Below are 19,588 nucleotides of genomic sequence, written 5' to 3' on the forward strand. Positions count from 1 at the left end.
GCTCTGCTCATGAGCTTGAAGACTGGCTGGAGGTTGGGGGTTAAGAGTCTCAGCAACACCTGCTTTATAAAATATAGATTAATTGGTTTTCTCCCTTGGCAGCTTACATAGTATCCACTGATACTATGAGAGCAGTTTTCAGGTCAGTTCCAGTTTGCTCCATTCTTCTGGGTCCGAAGTATGTCCTGTCTTCAGCAATAGGGTTTTACCTCCAAGTTCTGGAAGGCAACCATGGGCTGTGGCAATAGCCTGTATTATTATGGGAGTTTCTTTGGGGGGGGTATCTTTTTGAGACAGGGTCTCCCTGTAGCCCCAGCTGTCCTGGAACTCACTATGTAGACCAGGCTGGCCTTGAACTCACAGAGATCTGCCTGCCTCTGCCTCCCTCCCGAGTGCTGGGATTAAAGGCATGTACCACCATGCCCAGCCTATTAGGGGAGTTTCTTGAACTACCCTTATCAACAACTTGAAGGGAGATTTTGCCTACCTGGCACCACTGTAGTTTTGTTATATGACCTTGAGCTATACACATGCACTCATATATTTTTTTTCAGTAAGTTTTGAACTAATACATTTGCCTCTGATTTTTTATACCACCTCCTCTCTTTCCTCTGTATAACCCTCCCCAGTTAATGTACCCCCTTTCTCCATTTCCTCCTGATAACACTGTCTCCTACTATTCCCCTCTCTTGAGATCCTTCTTTGTCTATACTCCCATGGTTCTTTTCCATTTTCCTGGCTCCTGAAGTTACATCAGGATATATACGCATATCTAAGGATTTGGAGCTAAAATCCACAAATGAGAACATACCAGCTGTAAAGTCTAATAAACACAACGACTGGCTCAGCAAACTATCCCTATTGGTGCAGTAGTGTCACTTTTATCTTTTGGGTAATCAACAGCTGTCTAATTGAATTTAAGGTTTGCTCAATGGGAGGTAACTCATGTGTGGTGCTGTAAACATTGCCAAATACACATGGCTGGAGAGATCATAGATCCTAGAGAAAAAACTGCTTTTGTCACATTCCTAGACTAACATAATTTCTTACTGTATTCAAATATGTATCCTTATAATTATAGGCAGGTGTACATCCCACCACCATTCAGAAAAGTTTCTTTTTGCAACAGATGGAGACTATTACAGAGTTCTACAGCTGGTCAAACACAGAGAATAAGTGTCTGTGAAGTGCCTAGTCCTAAGTGACACATCCACAAATTCAATCTCTGCACCCAAGGTTCAGGGAACACAGAGGAACAGGGGGTGGAAAGCATATAAATGCATCCCTCGACTCTCACCTGCGAAGCTTCCTCATGCAACAGGTGGAAATTAACCCTGAAAGCCACAACTGGCCAAAGTGCAGAGAAGGAGACTGCAGAGTGCTTGTCCCTGGGAAAGACACCTGTATCAAACCTCTGCCACCCAGGGATCAGGGGCCATTGTGGAAGAGGGGGTGGAAAGACTGTAAGAGCCAGGGTGGCAGATGATCACAAGAAAACAGTTTTCCAGGTGGCTGGGAACTTGCACATATGAATTTACAGCAATGGTGACAGCATTCACAAGACCCATGCAAGCTCAAACCAGAAAAAACCAGCATAGAAGGGGGAAATTGGGTAAGAAGCCCAACCTTAGCTGAGAAACTATTGGCAATGGAGACTACTGGTGAGAGAGAGTTGGCTTTCTTTAAGGGAGTGACTCTAGATAGGCTCAGCAGGCTCCAGAGGCTGGACTTACACCAACGGATATTTGGGGGCACAAATTTGCCTCAATAGGCCATAACATATATCACAGAATGCATGAAATTCAGTGGGTGGCTATGGTCTAAATATGATCAAGATTTATTGAAATTCACAATAATTCAATAAAAATTTCAAAAAAATCAATAATATACAGATTAATGTATATCATGTTCAATGTTTAATGTTCTACACAAAATGCAATTCAGATACCACTTTCTTTGTCACTGTGTGAGAGCTCAACAAACAGGTGCTGACTGCTAACAAACATTACACTTAATGGTCATTTCTACCTTTACTAATGTCTACTTTGCATGGTCTCTATTTTTGAGGCCATAACCTTCTCTGTCTAGTCTCCTAAATGTCTACAGACCAAGAAAACTCAGGGACTCTAGACACTTCGCTACTATGCCTAATGAGTTGAAATGGCCCTGGGGATGTCACCTGGCAGGGATAAAGAACAGTTTCTTTCATGGCCTCTGTCTAGCCATACCTCCCAAAGTGCCTCATTTCCCACCTCATCCCCCTGGGGAAGGAGGAACCACTAAGTAAAGACCAGCCCTAGGGTCCTGCCTGAGCCCAGCACCTATTCCTCCCAGTACCCAGCTGAGCCTCAACCCGTTCTGGGATCCAAGAATGAGTGTCCCTGAGGAGTAGGGTCCAGTGGAACCTAGTACCTCCCCTCTGAACCAGACGTGGCTGCTGGAACTATCTTGTCTGGAACCATTGGGTCAAGTGCCGCTCAGGACAGAAAAGTCCCCAGTTCTCCCGGAGAGCTACCAGCTGCCCCATCTCCAGCCCATCTCCAGTCGTGCTGGCCAGGAGCTCCAGGTAGGAGCCCAAGGCAGTCTATTGGCCAGCTGGCTGCAGTCTCTCTCCCTCTGTCTCTGTGTGTGTGGGGGTCGGGGGGGCTGCCTGTCTCGACCTCCTCTTCCCTGAGTCTGTCTGTCACTCTCTCCATCCCTGGGCCTGCCCTGTTCTCCTAGTTTCTTTCTCATGTTCCTTCTCAGCGTCGCTCTCCACCACTGCTTCTGTTATAGTGCCTGTGCATTGCCTGTGTGTCCTGTGTCTCCTTCCTACCCTTCTGAGGTTCTCTGCCTGAGTCCTGAGTTACTCTCTGCTTTCTTTCTCTCTCGATCTCTCTGTCATCCTGGACTCCCTCTGTCTCTAGATTTTCCTGTACCACAGTCTCTCCCTCGCCATCTCTCTTCTTCCAGCTCCACAGTCCCCTCCCAGCCAACTCTCCCCTTTCAGCACGCTCTCTGATTCATAATTCCCTTTTCAGGTCCCTGGCTGCAGCCTGGTCCTCTGCTATCCTCCTCCATGCCTGTATCTCTGCCCAATCCTCCCCTGTGCCTGCTTGCTCCTGGGCTTCCCCACCCCAGCACCACACTCTCTCCTCTTCTTTCCATTTTTCCCCCTGCCTAGATACCTTTTCCTCTCCCTCTGGGCTCTGCCTTAATCTTCACCATCTGTTTATTCTCAGCTCTCAGCTCAATGTCCCTGTCTCGCTCTCTCCTTCACAGCCTTCCAGGTCTCACTGTCCACACCAAGCCTGCTCTGTATCTTGACAGTCTTTCCCTGCTGGTCCATTCTCTTTTTTTCTCTCCTGTTTCCTGCTTCTTCAGTCTCTCCCATGGTCTGCAGTTGGGTCATGTCACTAAGCCTCCTTTAGCCCTCCATCCTTCTTCTATCGCAAAGGTGCATGAGCATCCTCCCACCTTCTCCCTCCTTCTGAGCCCCACCCTCAAGTTCCCCCTCCCTGCCCCCCATGCACTGTATTTACAGCACTTGCCTCCTACCTCATCATTGCCCCAGCCTCTGGTTCTCTGTAATGTCTCTGTCGCATGCTCTTGTATGTATATCTTTCTTCTGAGACCTCATCAGCTTTTCCCATCTACTCTCTGCTTTTTTTCTGATTTTTAGTTTTATATGTTCTCTAGATTATTCATAGCCATAAGGGTCTGAGCTGATATGGAGAAATGATGCATGTGCATGTGTGTGTGCATGTGCATGTGCATGCGTGCGTGTGTGCGCGTGTATGTGCGTGTGTGTGTATGTAATAGAGGAAAGGACAGGTAACTGGGCTGGCAGAAGAGAAAAAAAACATTTAGAATCAGATGCTAAAACAATCACCATCCTCTCTGCTTATAAGATTGAGGGTCAGGCCGGGTGTGACGGCGCATGCCTTTAATCCCAGCACTTGGGAGGCAGAGGCAGGCAGATCTCTGCGAGTTCAAGGCCAGCCTGGTCTACATAGTGAGTTCCAGGACAGCTGGGGCTACAGGGAGACCCTGTCTCAAAAAGACCAAAAAAAAAAAAAAGATTGAGGGTCAGAAACTGGGAGATGTGAACACTGAAAGCCAGCTGTCTTGAGCCTCTCATCTCCTAGCCTGTGCTGCAGGAGAGGAGCTAGAGGTAAACACAGAGTCTCAAAGTAAAACTGCAAACAATTCTAGGATCTCCATTCCACCTGGATAGGGACAAAGCTCAGGCAACCTCTGGGCTGGCAAGTCACCCTCCACCAAGACTTTTCAGTCATACAGTCTGCCTCGGTCAATGAGAACGGGTCAGACCTAGCTGTGACAGAGTCAGAATCTGAGGCTTAGAGGCCAGCCAATCAGCCTAAAACACACCCCAAACCAGCCAAGGGAAGTGAAAATGGAAGCCAGTCCATAGGCTGCATTGTGGATGAGGAGGCAAGTTCTTCAAAGGGCAAGGAGTCCTGGGGGACAGGGACCTATCACCCACATCTTCCCTGCTCCTTCCTCAGCCGGCAAGCACAAACGGAAGGTAAGACATGGGCAGCCTCTCATGATCATGGCCCTAGTTTAAGCCCCTCCCTCATACCTCAGAAGCTGATGTAGCATGCAGCATCAGATTTTGGCTACCCCTAAGTCCCACATCCTGACTCATCTCTAAGAGCAGCACTTGGCACTGCAGGGCCTGAGCTGTGGGACAGTCTGCATGGTGCTATCATACTCACTTGCTGTGCAGCCTGAGCCCAGTTACTTTCTCTCTCTGGGTTTTGTCAAAGGATGTGTACTAGAGGTTATCAGTGGAGCTTCAAAGAGCCTCTAACTAGTAAGAAGAGCCACGGTGGGCCATGCCTGTCTGGGAGAGGGTTGGCAGAATGGGTTCATAGCCCAGAAGTTTTTGTCCTTGACCAAAATCTTCAAGGGCTTTACAAATGTTGAAAATCATAAACCTCATAGCAAATGCCCACCCGGGCCAAAGAGCATTCAAAGTCCCATCCTCAGGAGGCAGCCAGGCTAAAAGTGAGAGTCCATTCCTTGCTCACACCTCCATGCCTGGCTGAGCCTTGAGCGGCCTCCTTGAAGGGCATTTAGCCACAGTCCATACAAGGCTCCTAGGGAGAGCTGGCACTGGGGTCTTTGGTGCCCTTCAGCTCCACAGCCACCTCCCAGTCCCAACCCAGTTCCAAGGCATAAGCAGGAAGTGTTGAATGTCTAGGCTAGGGCAGCACAGTGGATCACCAGAGAGCCACAGCAGCTCTGCCCCAGTCTTCTCCAGGCCCACTGTCCCCGACCATCTCTGATCTTCCTCTCTCCTATCCACCATTTCTTTGGCCAAACTATTCTGAATAATATAAAACAATGGTGCCAGCAGCATATAATTTGAGCACTTCATTAGGGACCAAACATTCATTGGCCATAAGGGTCAAGCAGATGACACAAATGTATAAAGCCATTCTATGAAAAAAATAGTAATGAGGAACTGGAGAGATGACTCAGGGATTAAGAGCACTGACTTCTCTTAGCAGAGGATCCTGGTTCAGTTCCCAGCATCCATGTGATGGTTGCAACCATCTGTATCTCCAGTTACAAGGGATCTTCTGCCCTCTTCTGGCCTCCACGGGTGTTACACACAAGTAGTGCATATACATACATGCAGACAAGTGTTCACCCACATAAAAATTAATTTTTTATTCTATTCATTATTTTTATTTTATGTGTGTGAGTGTATTGCCTGCATGTATGTGAGTGCACCTGTGTTGTGCAACACCACAGAAGTCAGAGGAGGGCTTTGGATTCCCCTGGAACTGGAGTTAAGGACAGTTCATAGCTGCCATGTGGGTGCTGGGAATCGAATCTGGGTCCCCCGCAAGAGCAATCAGTGCTCTTAACCGCTGAGCCATCTCTCCAGCCCCTTAATTAATATTGTAAAAGAAAAATAGAAATAATAATGAACAACAAGGAGTATTTCAAGCCCAGAGTGGGGAAGTTCCTAATCCCTCCAGGAAGGCCACATACTCCTTTCCTGACCCCTGCCAATAATAGAAACGTGCACCAAATATGGCCAAGTCTGGTCTGTGATTCTAAAGAGCTGTTTTCTTAAAATAATTATATTTATTTTATGTGTATGAGTGTTTTGCCTGCATGTATGTAAGTACACCCATGCAAAGCCCAGGGAGGACAGAAAAGAGCATTGGATCCCCCTGGAACTTCAGTTACAGATGGTTGTTAGCCACCATGTGGGTTCTGGGACTCAAACTTAGGTCCTGTGGAAAAGCAGCCAGTTCTCTTAACCACTGAGTCATCTCTCCAAGCCCAAGGTCTAGTTTTTTTATGAAGAAAATGAACTGTTTAAAAATATTACCAGCTAGTTAAAACTTTTAACTAGTTAAAGCTTTAAAAACTAGACAAACCAAAGTACATCTGTAGTTGATATTCAGCCTGCAGATCCCATTAAATGACTTCTTCCATGTAATTTTAGCATGAAGCATGACAATATCGTTTTTTTTCATACATTCTTTATAAAGTCAAGGAATTTTCTCCAGAAACAACATTAAATGTATCTGTGACAGTTTGCAAAACAGAAACTTAAAAGGAATTTGGAAACCAGAATATCAAACTGGGTGCCAGTTAAAAATTGGTAAGAAGGGGATTATAACAATTGTCCGGCCAGTAAAATGCTTTCCATTTAAGCAAGAGCACCTGAGTTCAAGCTATTAACAGAAGCCATGTTAAAAAACCAGATGTAGTGGCACATGTTTGTAATCCCAGCACTGGTTAGACAGAGAAAGACAGATCCCTGGAACTCACTGGCCAGCCAGCCTAGCCTATTCAGTGAGTGCTAGGCCAATGAGAGACTCTGTCTTAAAAAACAAGGTGCACAGCACCTTAGGAACAGCATCCATGGTTGACCTCTGGCCTACACACATACTCACACATACACCTGCATATATGTACACATAAACATGTGCAAAAATATTGGTAAGAAGGTAGGCTAAGAAATTCTGCCCAGTTGTGCATCATAAACCCTTTCTACACTGGGTATGGTGGTGCACATAGTACTTGGGAGGCAGAGGCAGATGGTATCTGTGAATTTAATTTATCATATGGCTACACACTGATACCCTATCATTGAAAAAAACCTCTTCCCTCAAATTGCCCTTTTATGAAATTCTTGTTTTTAAGAATTTACTTCTGCATAGTTTTCCATAATTCCTAGAAGTTTGGATACATTAGGATCAAAACAAACAGTTTTTCTGAGTTATAGAACCAGAAAGACAATGAATATTGAAAGTGAAAAATTGAAATCTCCATATGTTCACCATCTCCAACAAAGCAAAACCAATTTGGTGGCACTGTATTACGATGTGAAGGAGTCTTTGAAGTGTTTCTAATTAAGAAAGTATGGCAAAAAGAAATTTAATTACAGAAATCATACATTATTAATTTAATATTAAATCTCCTTTGTATGTATGCCCAGGGAATAGTATTTCCACTTTGACTATCTGCTAAATGTTTTTAGGAATAAATTCAGTTTATCCAAACTGTTTTGTTGACTGTCAGATAGACTTTCCCAACATTTTAGAAAAATAACCTTCACATTTGAAGAGACAATGTTATAGTGATCACATTGGTAAAAACTGAATGACAGGCATTGTGAGGAACCAATTGAAGCTCAGTCACCAAAGAACCCTAAATGCTAAAAAAAAATTTTTTTGTCTTTTTGAGACAGGGTCTCCTTGTAGCCCCAGCTGTCCTGGAACTCACTATGTAGACCAGGCTGGCTTTGAACTCACAAAGATCCACCTGCCTCTGCCTCCCAAGTGCTGGGATTAAAGACGTGCACCACCACACCCGGCACTAAATGCCAAATATTGGCTCTAGCCTTCATTGTGTGTTGATTGACTTTAATGCCTCCCATGTTATTCTTTACCTTAATTCTAACAGTGGGAGGTGCTAGAGAGATGGCTCAGCAGTTAAGAGAGCTTGTTGCTCTTGCAGAAGACCCCAGTTTGGTTCCCAGCAACCACATCAGGCAGCTTGCAATCACCTGGAGCTCCATATCCAGGGGCTCCAAGGCACCTGCATGCATGTGCATGTGCCAGGCACACACACACACACACACACACACACACACACACACACACAAATAAAATAAAATCTCAATGTGTCCTATTCAGAGATAAGTGCTCTAGAGTCTCTTGTTCTCTGCATACTGGCTAGTTGTGGGTTTCTGTGTTAATCACCATCTGCTGCATAAGGATGCTTCTCTAGTGAGAGTTGAGAGATGCATTAATCTATGGGTATAACAATAAGTCATTAGGAGTCAGTTTAATGCTATGCTCATTTAGCAGAATAATAGTAGTAGGTGCTCCTGCTATGGCCTGTGACCTATTTAGTGACAGGTTCTTGGCCCTGATATCAGTGTCAGGTTTGGGTTCTGTCTTGTGAAGTGGACTTTAAATCCAATCAGAAAGTGGTTGGCTACTCCCATAACTTTTGTACCACTATTGCACCAGTGAACATACTTTGCCAGGCCAATTGTTCTTGTAGCTCACAACATTCATATCTAGGCAAAGCTGATGATTACTTTTCTTTTCCAGGAGTATGCACAGCTCCTTCCAGCATTGTGAAAGCTAGCCAGTAGAAATGAAGCTTTGAGGTCAGTATGAACTTGATTTCTCTTCATTTGTTCTAGAACTCATGTATGTAGTGTCTTCAGTAAGAGGGTCTTAATGAGAAGTTCTGGTAGGTAGCCAAGAGCAAGGGCAATGACCAGTATGGCTTGAGGGTCTATAGGACCCTTGGTCAATAGTTTTGAAAAAGAGAAGTCCATTCCGGGCATTGGGCTTTATATTTGCTACCCTATGATGTCTTGTAAGGGCAACATCACTCTGCTATAAGGTAACTCTTTTTCATCTCTTTTAATATATATATAGTTTTCCATATAACTTTTTCTAAAGGCCTTGGGATCAGGGATCATAGCAGAAGATGGGACAGAAAGATTATAAGTGCCAGAGGTGGTGGATGACACAAGGAAATAGAGTTTTCCAGACAGCTGGGCAGTTGCTCATAAGGACTTATGATAATTGTGGCTGTGCTGGATAGCTTTAGTGTCAACTTGGCACACCTGGGTTGAGGGAGCCTCAGTTGGGGAATTGCCTCTATTGGACTGGCCTGTGGCCATGTCTGAGGGGCATCTTCTTGATGAGTGATGTGGGAGGGCCCAGCCCACTGTGGGTGGTGCCACCCCTGGGCAGGGGGGCTTGTGTTGCATAAGAAAGAAGGCTGAGTAAAGAAGCCAGTAAACAGTGTTCCTCCATGGCCTGTGCTCTAGCTCCTGCCTACAGGTTCCTGCCATGAATTCCTACCTTGGGCTCCCTGATGAACTGTGACCTGAGAGATGTAGGCTAAATAAACCCTTTCCTCCCCAAGTTGGTAGTGGTCAGAGTGTTTTGTCACAGCAATGAAGAAACAAACTAGGATAGTGGTCAAGTCCCTCATAAACTCAAGCCAGACAGAATCCTAGCACAGAAATGGAAAGGTGGGTAGGAGGCCCCAGCTCTAGCTGAGAAACAATTGTCAACCAGTAGCTGCTGGGAGAGGGAGAGTCAGTGTTCTTTAAGAGTGTGATTGATACTGGATAGGCTGACCAGGCTCCAGTGAATGGACCCACACCAAAGGGCATTTGGGGATGCAAGTTTGACTCAATAGACCTTAATATGTGTGTGTGTGTGTGTGTGTGTGTGTGTGTGTGTGTGTGTACCAGAGTACAGTAGAGGGGATATTGGTTGGAGGGTGCAGATAGGGGAGGGGGTCTAAATATGATCAGAATATATTGTAGAAATTTTCAAAACTTCAATTTAAAAACTAAGAAAAAATCAAATATTAAAAAATAAAACCATTAACCCAATCATAAATAGACCCAACCCTGATCCTAATTTTTATCCATGTAAGACTTAGCAACTTCTCCAGTTCCAAGAGAAAACAGAAGGTGGGGAGACTAGCCAAAGGACAGGAGGTTGTGTCAAGAGGAGGAGCAGTGTCTACAGAACAGAATGTAGCAGATACCACAGTGCTAACCTGGACTAGCTCTTGTTGTTTGCACCAGTAGGGCCTTCAGCTAAATCCTGAGCCAACTCCCAACACCACTCAAACTATAAATGGGAATTACTTTTCAGCCCCACCTCCATCTGCCAATCCAAAGCTTCCTAAGACTGTTAGACAAAGCAAATAGACAATGAGTATGCAGATTCCTTACACGCCCTGATACAGACACAATAAATTACATATCCTAAAACCTCTTTAAACAGGCAGATCACAATGCAGGAACTCAACCAGTCCACCGTGACAGAATTCATTTTGTTGGGCTTTACCCTCAATCCCAGGACCAATCCTCTACTCTTCACCTTCTTTTTAGTCTTTTACCTGCTGATCCTTGTGAGCAACAGCCTCCTCATTACACTCATCCACCAAGACTCGCGCCTCCACACGCCCATGTACTTTTTCATTGGTGTCCTCTCCACACTGGATGTGTGCTACACCACTACAACCGTGCCGCAGATGCTGGTGCATATTCTCAGCAAAAAGAGAGCCATCTCTTTTACTAGATGTGTGGCCCAGATGTACATCTTTCTCCTCTTTGGGGTCACTGAGTCCTGGCTTTTCTCTATCATGTCTGTAGACAGGTATGTGGCCATCTGCCACCCACTCAGGTACAAGTTCATCATGAGCCGTGGGACATGTCTCCTAATGGTGATTATTTGTGCCACCTATGGTGTGGTGGGTGGCCTGTGCTATACTGTCTTTGCCATGCGCCTGCCCTATTGTGGGCCTAATGAAATTGATCACTATTTTTGTGAGGTCCCTGCAGTTCTGAAGTTAGCCTGTGCAGACACATCCCTCAATGACTTGGTGGACTTCATCACGGGCTTCAATGTCATTGTGGTCCCACTCTCCCTCATAGTTCTTGTCTATGCCAACATCATTGCCACCATCATGAAGATCCACTCAGCCCAGGGGAGGATCAAGGCCTTCTCCACCTGTGCCTCCCACATCACTGTGGTCACCATGTTCGCCATTCCATGCATCATCATGTACATGAGCCCTGGATCTGGGTCCTTATCAAACAGTGGCAAGAAAATGGCCCTTTTCTATAACATTGCCACGGCCTTCCTCAATCCTGTCATCTACAGTCTAAGGAACAAGGATGTGAAAAAGGCTTTCCTCAAACTGATGGGATGGAGCAGGGTTCCAAAGTGAAGCTTCAAAGCTAAAGGTATGGGGAGCTGAGCAAATCAGAACTTACAGTCACCAACTCCCCAAGGTCTCTTCCATGAGACATGGAAAAATAGGACTCCATAAAGATAACTGTTTACACTTGCCCAAGTTGGGGAGGAAGAGGATGCTCAGACATCTACAGTATGTATGGTAATGCTACTTGAGGCAGAGATGATTATGAAAGAGGGGTTCAGTGGTTGAGAACCTGGATTTTACTGCCAGACACACTAAGATGAGAGACTTAGTGTTGGAGTGTGAATGTGAAATGTTCCCCACAGGCTCATGTGCTTGAACACAATGTCCCCAGCTGGTGGTACTCTTTGGGAAAGCTGTAGAACATTTATGAGGCAGAGCCTGACTAGAGGAAGTGGAATCACTGGATTTTGTACCGCTAAAATGTGAGGAAGTGAGGACCCCACATGGAGGACCCCAGGAGGGTCCTCCATGGAACTGCCTGCCACCACATCTTCCCTGCCATGATGGACTATGTCCCTTCAAACTAAAAGTCCAAATAAGCCCTTCCTCCCTTAAGTTGATGCCTGTTAAATATCTGGTCACAGTAACAAGAAAAGTGCCTAATACACTTAGTTTTACCAATTACTAAGTCTCAATTTCTGCATCATTTAACTACTCTGAATTTTTTAATTTTTCCTCACACAGAAGTTGCAATGAATACATGAGATAGTGTGTGAAAAATGCTTCCTACAAAGCATGGCATCCAGTTCCTTTCAACAAGTGCTAGGTTTAATTTTTTATATTCACTGTTGAGAAATAAACCATCTGTCATTCAGTAGTCAGCCATGATCCTCTTGGGCTCTGAAGGTGACTGGAGAGATGTGGCTGCCCCTCCATTCTTGCAGTGTTGGGTGCTGTCTCCAGGCACCGCTCCTCAGCTGGCACAGGCACAGCCTGCGATCGCACCAGCACGGCCTCCTGGGCGTCACCTCAGATGGCACGGGAGCCACCTCCAATCGTATGGTCGCCGCCCTTCATTCCTTGCTGCAGCTGCAAGCTGTGGCTGCTCTTCTGCTGCTCTTCTGCCTGCCTGGTGCTGGGGTGCTCTTCCGCTCCCTGTGCTGCCTCCAACTTTCGCTACTTCTGCCTGGTCCTGGACCCCAGGGCTGGTGAGGAGACTGTGTCAGCAGAGCTGCATTCAGACACAGGAGACCAGATTCGTTGATGCAGATCCGGTTTATTGTAGAAGGGCACAATCTTATATAGGGGTAGGGGTCCAATCAAGAAGTTACAACTTAGATCTTTGGCAGGGCTGTGTCCTATTATAACATTGCAAGTCAGGCACCTCATTAGCATAATGGGTTTCAGGTTACTCAGGTACCGGTTTCCTTATGGGCCCTGGTTTCCTGGGAATCACGTGACCCAGGCTGTCTAAGTGTTGCAATTTGGGATCTCAAGGGTGGTGATTAGGGAGTGGCGAGCTCTAGGCATCAGTCTCATGCTCTGCCAATGGGAGCAAATGTCACAAGGCGTTCCTTGTAGCTCCATCAGTCAGCCTTTGCCTCAGGCCTGCTGTATGGCTGTCAGTAAGACTTTGACCCTAGGCTCAAGCTTGTCTCCCACATCTCCCCCATTTTTTCTTTTAAAAAGCCAATTATAGTTTAGTAAGGGTAAGGAACAGTGGGTCATTGTTTTTTGGATCATTTAAATTTGAGGTGATTGGATGTCGTGATGGGACAACAGCCAACTGAACTAGCCTTAACAAAATTAACAATGCAGGGTCCAAAAATTCCGTTCAGGAAGATGATCCAGTAATGGCTATAGTCTCTTCTTGTGAAGTGAGATACTCAAGGTCATCCCAGGTTATCGGGTGTGCCTATGGAGCTGGTTGCTTTCGTGATCTGCGACACCGGGTCGGTCTCTCGGTGGTTGAGAGGTGCATCACTTTCTCCAGGGTCAGGGCTGCCATCTCCAGGGTTGGTGGCTGTGGAGGGAGGGTTTTCGACACAGGCAACTCTAATGTTTTGAGCTGTGATCCAAATGGGGGCTGGAACATTATCTGGGAAGACACAAGCATAGCCTCGCCCTTGTATTAACAATAGGTGTCAATAATAGGATGGATGTATTTGAGCTTGCCAAAGCCAGGGAAGTGAGTGATGTCCATCTGCCAGATCTTGTTAGGGCCAAGAAACCCTAGTTTTCCATCTTTTGCATCTTTAGCAACAGCCATCGCTCCCATTTTAGAGCAAGGATCTGTTAGTTTTGCTTTGGCCGAGAATGCCTGGGACCAGCCACCCCCACCATCTTGTCTTTTTTTTTCCCAATATGAGATTATTCTGCTCAGGGGTATCAGGGGAACTCCCGGAAGCAAGGCCAGAATGGTAGTCACAATGGAGTAGAACAGCCCAGATTGTGGGCGCCCCTCCCTGACTTCTCTCCTTCTGGCCAGGAATAGTACACAAGCCCATTGCTCCAGATCCCAACAGCAATCTGTAAACCAGGGGGCACTTTATCTAATACTTTAGTTACATCTTTTTCTGTTACCCTAATTTGCCTACTCCTGAGGAGAGAAACCAGCGTGGTGGCACAGGGCCGGCGGCAGCTGGATGACTATTCCCCATACTGGAGGTCACTCACCCTGCAAGACATACCCAGAAGGACTCAGGAGCCGTTCAGGAAGATGATCCGAGGAGACAGGAACGACACACCAAACTGCAAGCCAGAAAAGGAAGCACAGGAGAACGAAAGCTCGAGCACCCACCAAAGAGTCACTGGCAAGGGGGGCTTCCAATGCCCAAAGTGTTACAGCCTCATGGGGTCGGGCTTTGCATGCCCCACGTTAAGTGAGTGTTACAGCCCCACGTTGGGCACCAGCTGTGGCCACCATGGGCGGCAGCCGCTCCTCCATTCACACGGGTGACGCTCCTTCATTCTCATGAGTGCCACAGCTGTCCCTCCGCTCACCCTGGGCTGAGGCTGCTCTTCTGCCTGCCCGGCACTGAGGCAGCTTTTCTGCACTCCCAGTGCTGCCTCCATTCGTTGCTACTTCTGCCCAGTCCTGGACCCCAGGGCTGGTGAGGAGACTGTGTCAGCGGAGCTGCATTCAGACACAGGAGACCAGGTTCATTGACACAGATCCAGTTTATTGTAGAAGGGCACACCCTTATATAGGAGTAGGGGTCCAATCAAGAAGTTACAACTTAGATCTTTGGCAGGGCTGTGTCCTATCATGACATCGGGTGTCAGGCACCTCATTAGCATAATGGGTTTCAGGTTACTTAGGTTCCGGTTTCCTTATAGGGCCTGGTTTCCTGGGAACCAAGTGACCCAGGTTGTCTGAGTGTTGCAATTTGGGATCTCAAGGGTGGTGATTAGGGAGTGGCGAACTCTAGGCATCAGTCTCATGCTCTGCCAATGGAAGCAAATGTCACAAGGTGTTCCTGGTGGCTTCAGTGGTCCAGCCGTTGCCTCAGGCCTCCTGTATGGCTGTCAGTAAGACTTTTAAACTAGGCTCAAGCCTGTCTCCCACAGAGAGAGAAAAGGAAAGAGAAGGGAAAGGGGAAAAGTAGTAACTAAAAAAAACTAAAAGTAGGGAATCTTTGGGTGAGACAAAGACTTGAGAAATAAGAAACAAGCCGGTGTCTGCCCACCCACAAGCTGTGCTGCTCAGAGCATCTCAGACTGATTGAATTATCATAGAGTAAGGGCTGCTCCTAAGCATTTCTTTCTATGGTTTTAAAAAAATTTATACTCTTTGATTTTTTTTGTCTCTCGTTTTAATAAAGTTTATTTTGGAAAACTGCAGCCTGTCTTGATGCTATCAAAGAAAAGGAACTCGGTCCCCATAAAGATGAGAGAAACAAAGGAAATTAGAAGAGGGAAAAGTGAGTCTAGTTTTAACTCCAGCTGCAAAAATTAGGAGGTGAGAAGAGAGGGAGAGACTCCATGGGGAGTTTTATATCATTTCTTTTCTGGACAGAAAAACTTCCCTTAGTCTATAGAATCGTCGTTAAGCACAAATAACTTCCCCAGGTGTTGCCAGTCCTTGGGGTCGCATTATGAGGCACTACTCATACTGAGTGGCTTCTGCCTTTACCTGATTTTGTGAAAACACCAGCACCCAACAAGGAGGAGGCTCTCATTTCCCTAGGAGACCACAGAGATGCGTCATATGTTAATGTGAGCCTCCTTGGGGCCTTCCTCAGATCCTTGCTGATGTATATTACCTGTGGAACCACTTGAAGAAGAGAGAGGAAGGGAGGGAGGAAGGGAGGGAGGGAGGGAGGGAAGGAAGGGAGCTAAATCAGCTGTGCTGGTCTGAAAATTTTAATACAGACTGGTGACACCACCTCCCCCACTCCATGAGAATCAGGGTCCATGCCAGGGACACTGGTTCCCAGTGTTCTCAAATATATTACCCACCAACCCAGACTGTTGCATAAATAATAAAGCAAAATTACTATAAACGACAAAACAGGACTTATAGTTACAGCAGATAGTTACATGCTATCATTAACATAAAAAAAGGTTTTAGAAAGAAACACACAGGGGTCAGTAAGATGCCTGAGTAGGTACAGGTACATGCTGCCAAGTCAGACAACCTGAGTTTGATCCCCAGAAACTACATGGTGGAAGGAGAGAACTGACTCCCACAAATTGTCTTCTGGCACTCACACATGCTCTGTGGCATGCCCCTTTGAAAAGACCTGTAATAAGATATACTTTTAAAAAGAAAAATATGAACATCAGAAAATTGGCAATAGATGGGTTGTTTATTTATTGGGTGTTTTGGAGGAGGGTCTTCCTCTTTTTAAATTTTTTCGTAAATCTTTCATTGAATTTTGGTGTATTTCATACAGAACATCTTAATCATCTTTATACCCCCTTCCCATTGGCACCCTCCCATAGCCCCCTCCCCACCAGATCTCATGCATTCTGTCATTTATGTTAAGGCCTATCAAGTCAAGTTAGTGTCCCCAGATGTCCCCCAGTGCAAGTTTGTTTGCTGAGGTCTAGTCAGCCCATCCTGAGTCTCTCTCTTTAAGAAGATCAGTTCTTCCTTACCCAGCAATAATCAGCTGCCAATAGTTCTTCAACTAAGACTGGGGCCTGCTGTCCATTTCCACAATTCTGTGCTGGGTTTTGTCTGCTTGAGTTAGCATGGGTCTTGTACATGCTGACACTATTGCTGTAGGTTCATATGAAAAGGGTCCCAGGAGCCTGTAAGACTTTATTCCCATATGGTCATGCACCTCCTCCCTGGCTCTTACAATCGTTCTGCCTGCTCTTCTGAAATTTTAGAATGCAATAAAGCATGGGTTTTTATTGCTAGTATGAATATAAATTGAGCTTTTGTAAGATAACTCTCTGTATACGTCAGGAATATTAAATATGTTAATGCTCCTCAGCCCCATAATTCCATTCTCAGGACATTTTAGAAAGTAGATATTAGGAAAAGCAACACAAAATTTTTCACTATGTGATCATGATAGTGAAAACTGGGAACCAACTGGAAACGTTTCTATAATAGCAAGTCACTTAAATGCATATAGCGACACATCAGTATTTTATGTGGTCACTGAAATGTTATTTTGTTTTATTTTATATTTAGAATGTGATGTCAAGTGAAGGAAAAAGGAAGAAATAGGTAGTGAACAGCAGGTTGGGATCATACTGTTAACCGTTATAAATACATTTTCACACCTGAAATTTTATGGTAAAGCTTATAACAGAAGGAGAGGGTCACTAAGTCAACACTTCGCTGTTTCACATGAATATTAATTAAAATTGATACAAGATGTTAATGGTAAAGAAAACATGAGGAATATATGAGAACTCTCACTTTTGACATGATTTTTTTCTGCAAACCTAAAATTGCTCTAAATTTAATAATTAATTTTAAAAGGTCAAATGAAAATGCTAGACATAGAAACATGTCAGAATTAAATAATTTATTCTACCGGCTTATCAATGAGAGAATGCAACAAAGAACATAATCAATCAACTCCAAGATAGGTCAGCAGAAATCGTCCACAGGAGAAAATGTGGGGGAAAGAGCATGACTGTTAGGGTTGGGTGTCAAAAGTCTCCCACAGGCTAATGTGTTTGAACGTTTGGTCCTCAGCCGGTGGTACTGTTTTCTAGGGTCTCTCTAGAGGGAGTGGGTCAGTATGGAGTGTGTTGTGATGTGTATAGCTCAAACCTGCTTCCTGGTCTGTAGCCACATGCCCCTGCTGCCACAGTTTTAAGCCACTACAGCCACCGTGCCTTCTCAGCATGATGAACCATGTCCTCAAACAGTGAACCAAAACAAACTCTTCCTCCTTTTAGCTGCTTCTTGCCCAGTATTGAATCACAGAAACACGAAAATAACTAAAATTATGACATCCAAGAGATGTGGGATAATGTCACAAAATTGTCTTACATGTATTTAATTTCAGCCAGAGAAAGAGAAAAGAGAAAGAAAAAACAATGAAAAATCCATTAGTCTAGCTAGATGTGGTGGTAAATGCCTGGTACATTCCCAGTGTTTGAGAGGTAGGAGCAGGATCAAGCCTTGACTATCTTGAGTTTGAGGCCACCCTGGGTTACGTGAGACCCTTTGTGAAAACCTAAAAAGGGCCAAAATGTAACTCAGTTAATGGAGTAAGTTTGCCTAGGATGCACTAAGTGCTCGGTTCAATTTCCCAGCATTACATAAAACCACATATATATGCCCATAACTTAATCCCAGAACTCTAGGTAGAGGCAAAAGGATCAGAACTTCAAGGTCACCTTCAACTATGTAGTGAGTTCAAGGTCAAACTGAGCCATATGAGAGTCTGTCTTTTAAAAAAGACTCCATCTAAATAAGCTGACACTGGGGCCAGCAAGATCATTCAGAAAATAAAGGCACTTTTGATCCTCAGAACACAAACAGTGGAAGAAGAGAATTAACTCTTGCAAGCTGTCATCTGACCTCCACATGCGTAAACACACACAAAATTAAATAAATAAATGTAATAAAAACGTTAAATAGACCCTATTGCTGAAGACAGAACATACTTTGGACACAGGACTTAGAGCAATGGAGCTGGAACTGGTCCAGAAGCCTCCACTCAGAAGACTAGTTCTCATAGCTTTAGAGGAAACTATACAAGCTTCTAAGGGAGAAAATCAGTGGTCCAACCCAAGATTTAAAACCTAATAACCAGAACAAGGACCAGCACAGCAAACTATCTCTATCAGTGCAGTAGTGGCATTTTTATCTTGAGGGTACAACACCTACATAATTGGACTTAAAGACTGTTCAAAGGGAGGGAACTCATGTGTGCTACTTCAAACATAGCCAAATACACATAAGCTGGAAAGGTCATAGATCTTAGAGAAAACCCTATGTCTGTCACATCCCTAAACATTTTGCAAATGGAAACTATTACGGAGTTTTGCAACTGGTCATACACAGAGAATAAGTGTCTGAGAGATGCCCAGTCCTAAGTGACATATCTACAATAGAACATCAACACCTAAGTCTCATGGAATATAGTGGAACAGGAGGTAGAGAAACTATTAATTCATCTCTCAACTTCTTACCGGTGAAGCTTCCTCATACAACAGAGGGCAGTTAACACAGATGGCCACAAGTGGCCAAAGTGTAGAGAATAAGAGACTGCAGAGTGCGTGTCCCTGGATAAGACTCCCATATTAAACCTCACCCACCCAGGGCTTAGGGGCTGTTGTGAAAGAGGAGCAGAAAGATTGTAAGAGGTGGTGGATGACCACAAGGAGACAGTTTGTCAGGCTTCTGGGAACTTCCTCATATGTATTTAAGGGAGTGTCACTAGATAGGCTGACCAGGTTCTAGTGGATGAACTCACATCAAAGGACATCTGGGGACAGAAACTTGACTTGATAGGCCTTAATATATATTGTAGAATGCATGAAATCCTGTTAGGGGGCTATAGAGAGTGCAGATAGGAGAAGGGGTCTAAATATAAGATTAAGATGTATCGTATGAAATGCACAAAAATTCAATAAAAACATATATTGAAAAAAACTTTAAATAAACTTACATTCAGAGATAGTGGAAATTAGGACTCTAACATGTGAATTAGGAGCACAGAGTGGTCAGGCACAGTTCATCCCATAACACTAGTATAAAAATTTATCAAAATTCAAAATGTGAATAAAAATAATTTTAAGCCCATTAATTAATTATTAGAATAGATTAGAATAGATTAATTAATTATATATTAGAATAAATGGAACAAGATGCACCATACCTCAAGATACACAGGTGTTAATGTCAATCTTAAAATAATCAAACTTGAGGTGGACATGGTGGCACAGGCCTTTAATCCCAGCACTTGGGAGGCAGAGGCAG

The 19,588-nt window shown here is 44.8% G+C and overlaps 1 protein-coding gene across 1 annotated transcript; it reads left to right on the plus strand.

Annotated features, from left to right (window-relative positions):
- Positions 1–10,314: 10,314 nt before the first annotated feature.
- LOC103740942 (olfactory receptor 2D2-like) lies at positions 10,315–11,253 on the plus strand. The gene has a single exon (XM_008841626.1). The coding sequence runs from the start codon at positions 10,315–10,317 to the stop codon at positions 11,251–11,253; it is 939 nt and encodes a 312-aa protein (XP_008839848.1).
- Positions 11,254–19,588: the final 8,335 nt, after the last annotated feature.

The sequence above is a fragment of the Nannospalax galili genome, unplaced genomic scaffold (genome assembly GCF_000622305.1).
Source record: "Nannospalax galili isolate Female #2095 unplaced genomic scaffold, S.galili_v1.0 scaffold1160, whole genome shotgun sequence".
In the NCBI taxonomy this organism is placed as follows: domain Eukaryota; kingdom Metazoa; phylum Chordata; class Mammalia; order Rodentia; family Spalacidae; genus Nannospalax; species Nannospalax galili.

What these genes read in the sequence shown, in the direction of transcription:
- LOC103740942 (XM_008841626.1), top strand. Translation starts at nt 10,315, where the DNA reads ATGCAGGAACTCAACCAGTCCACCGTGACAGAATTCATTTTGTTGGGC.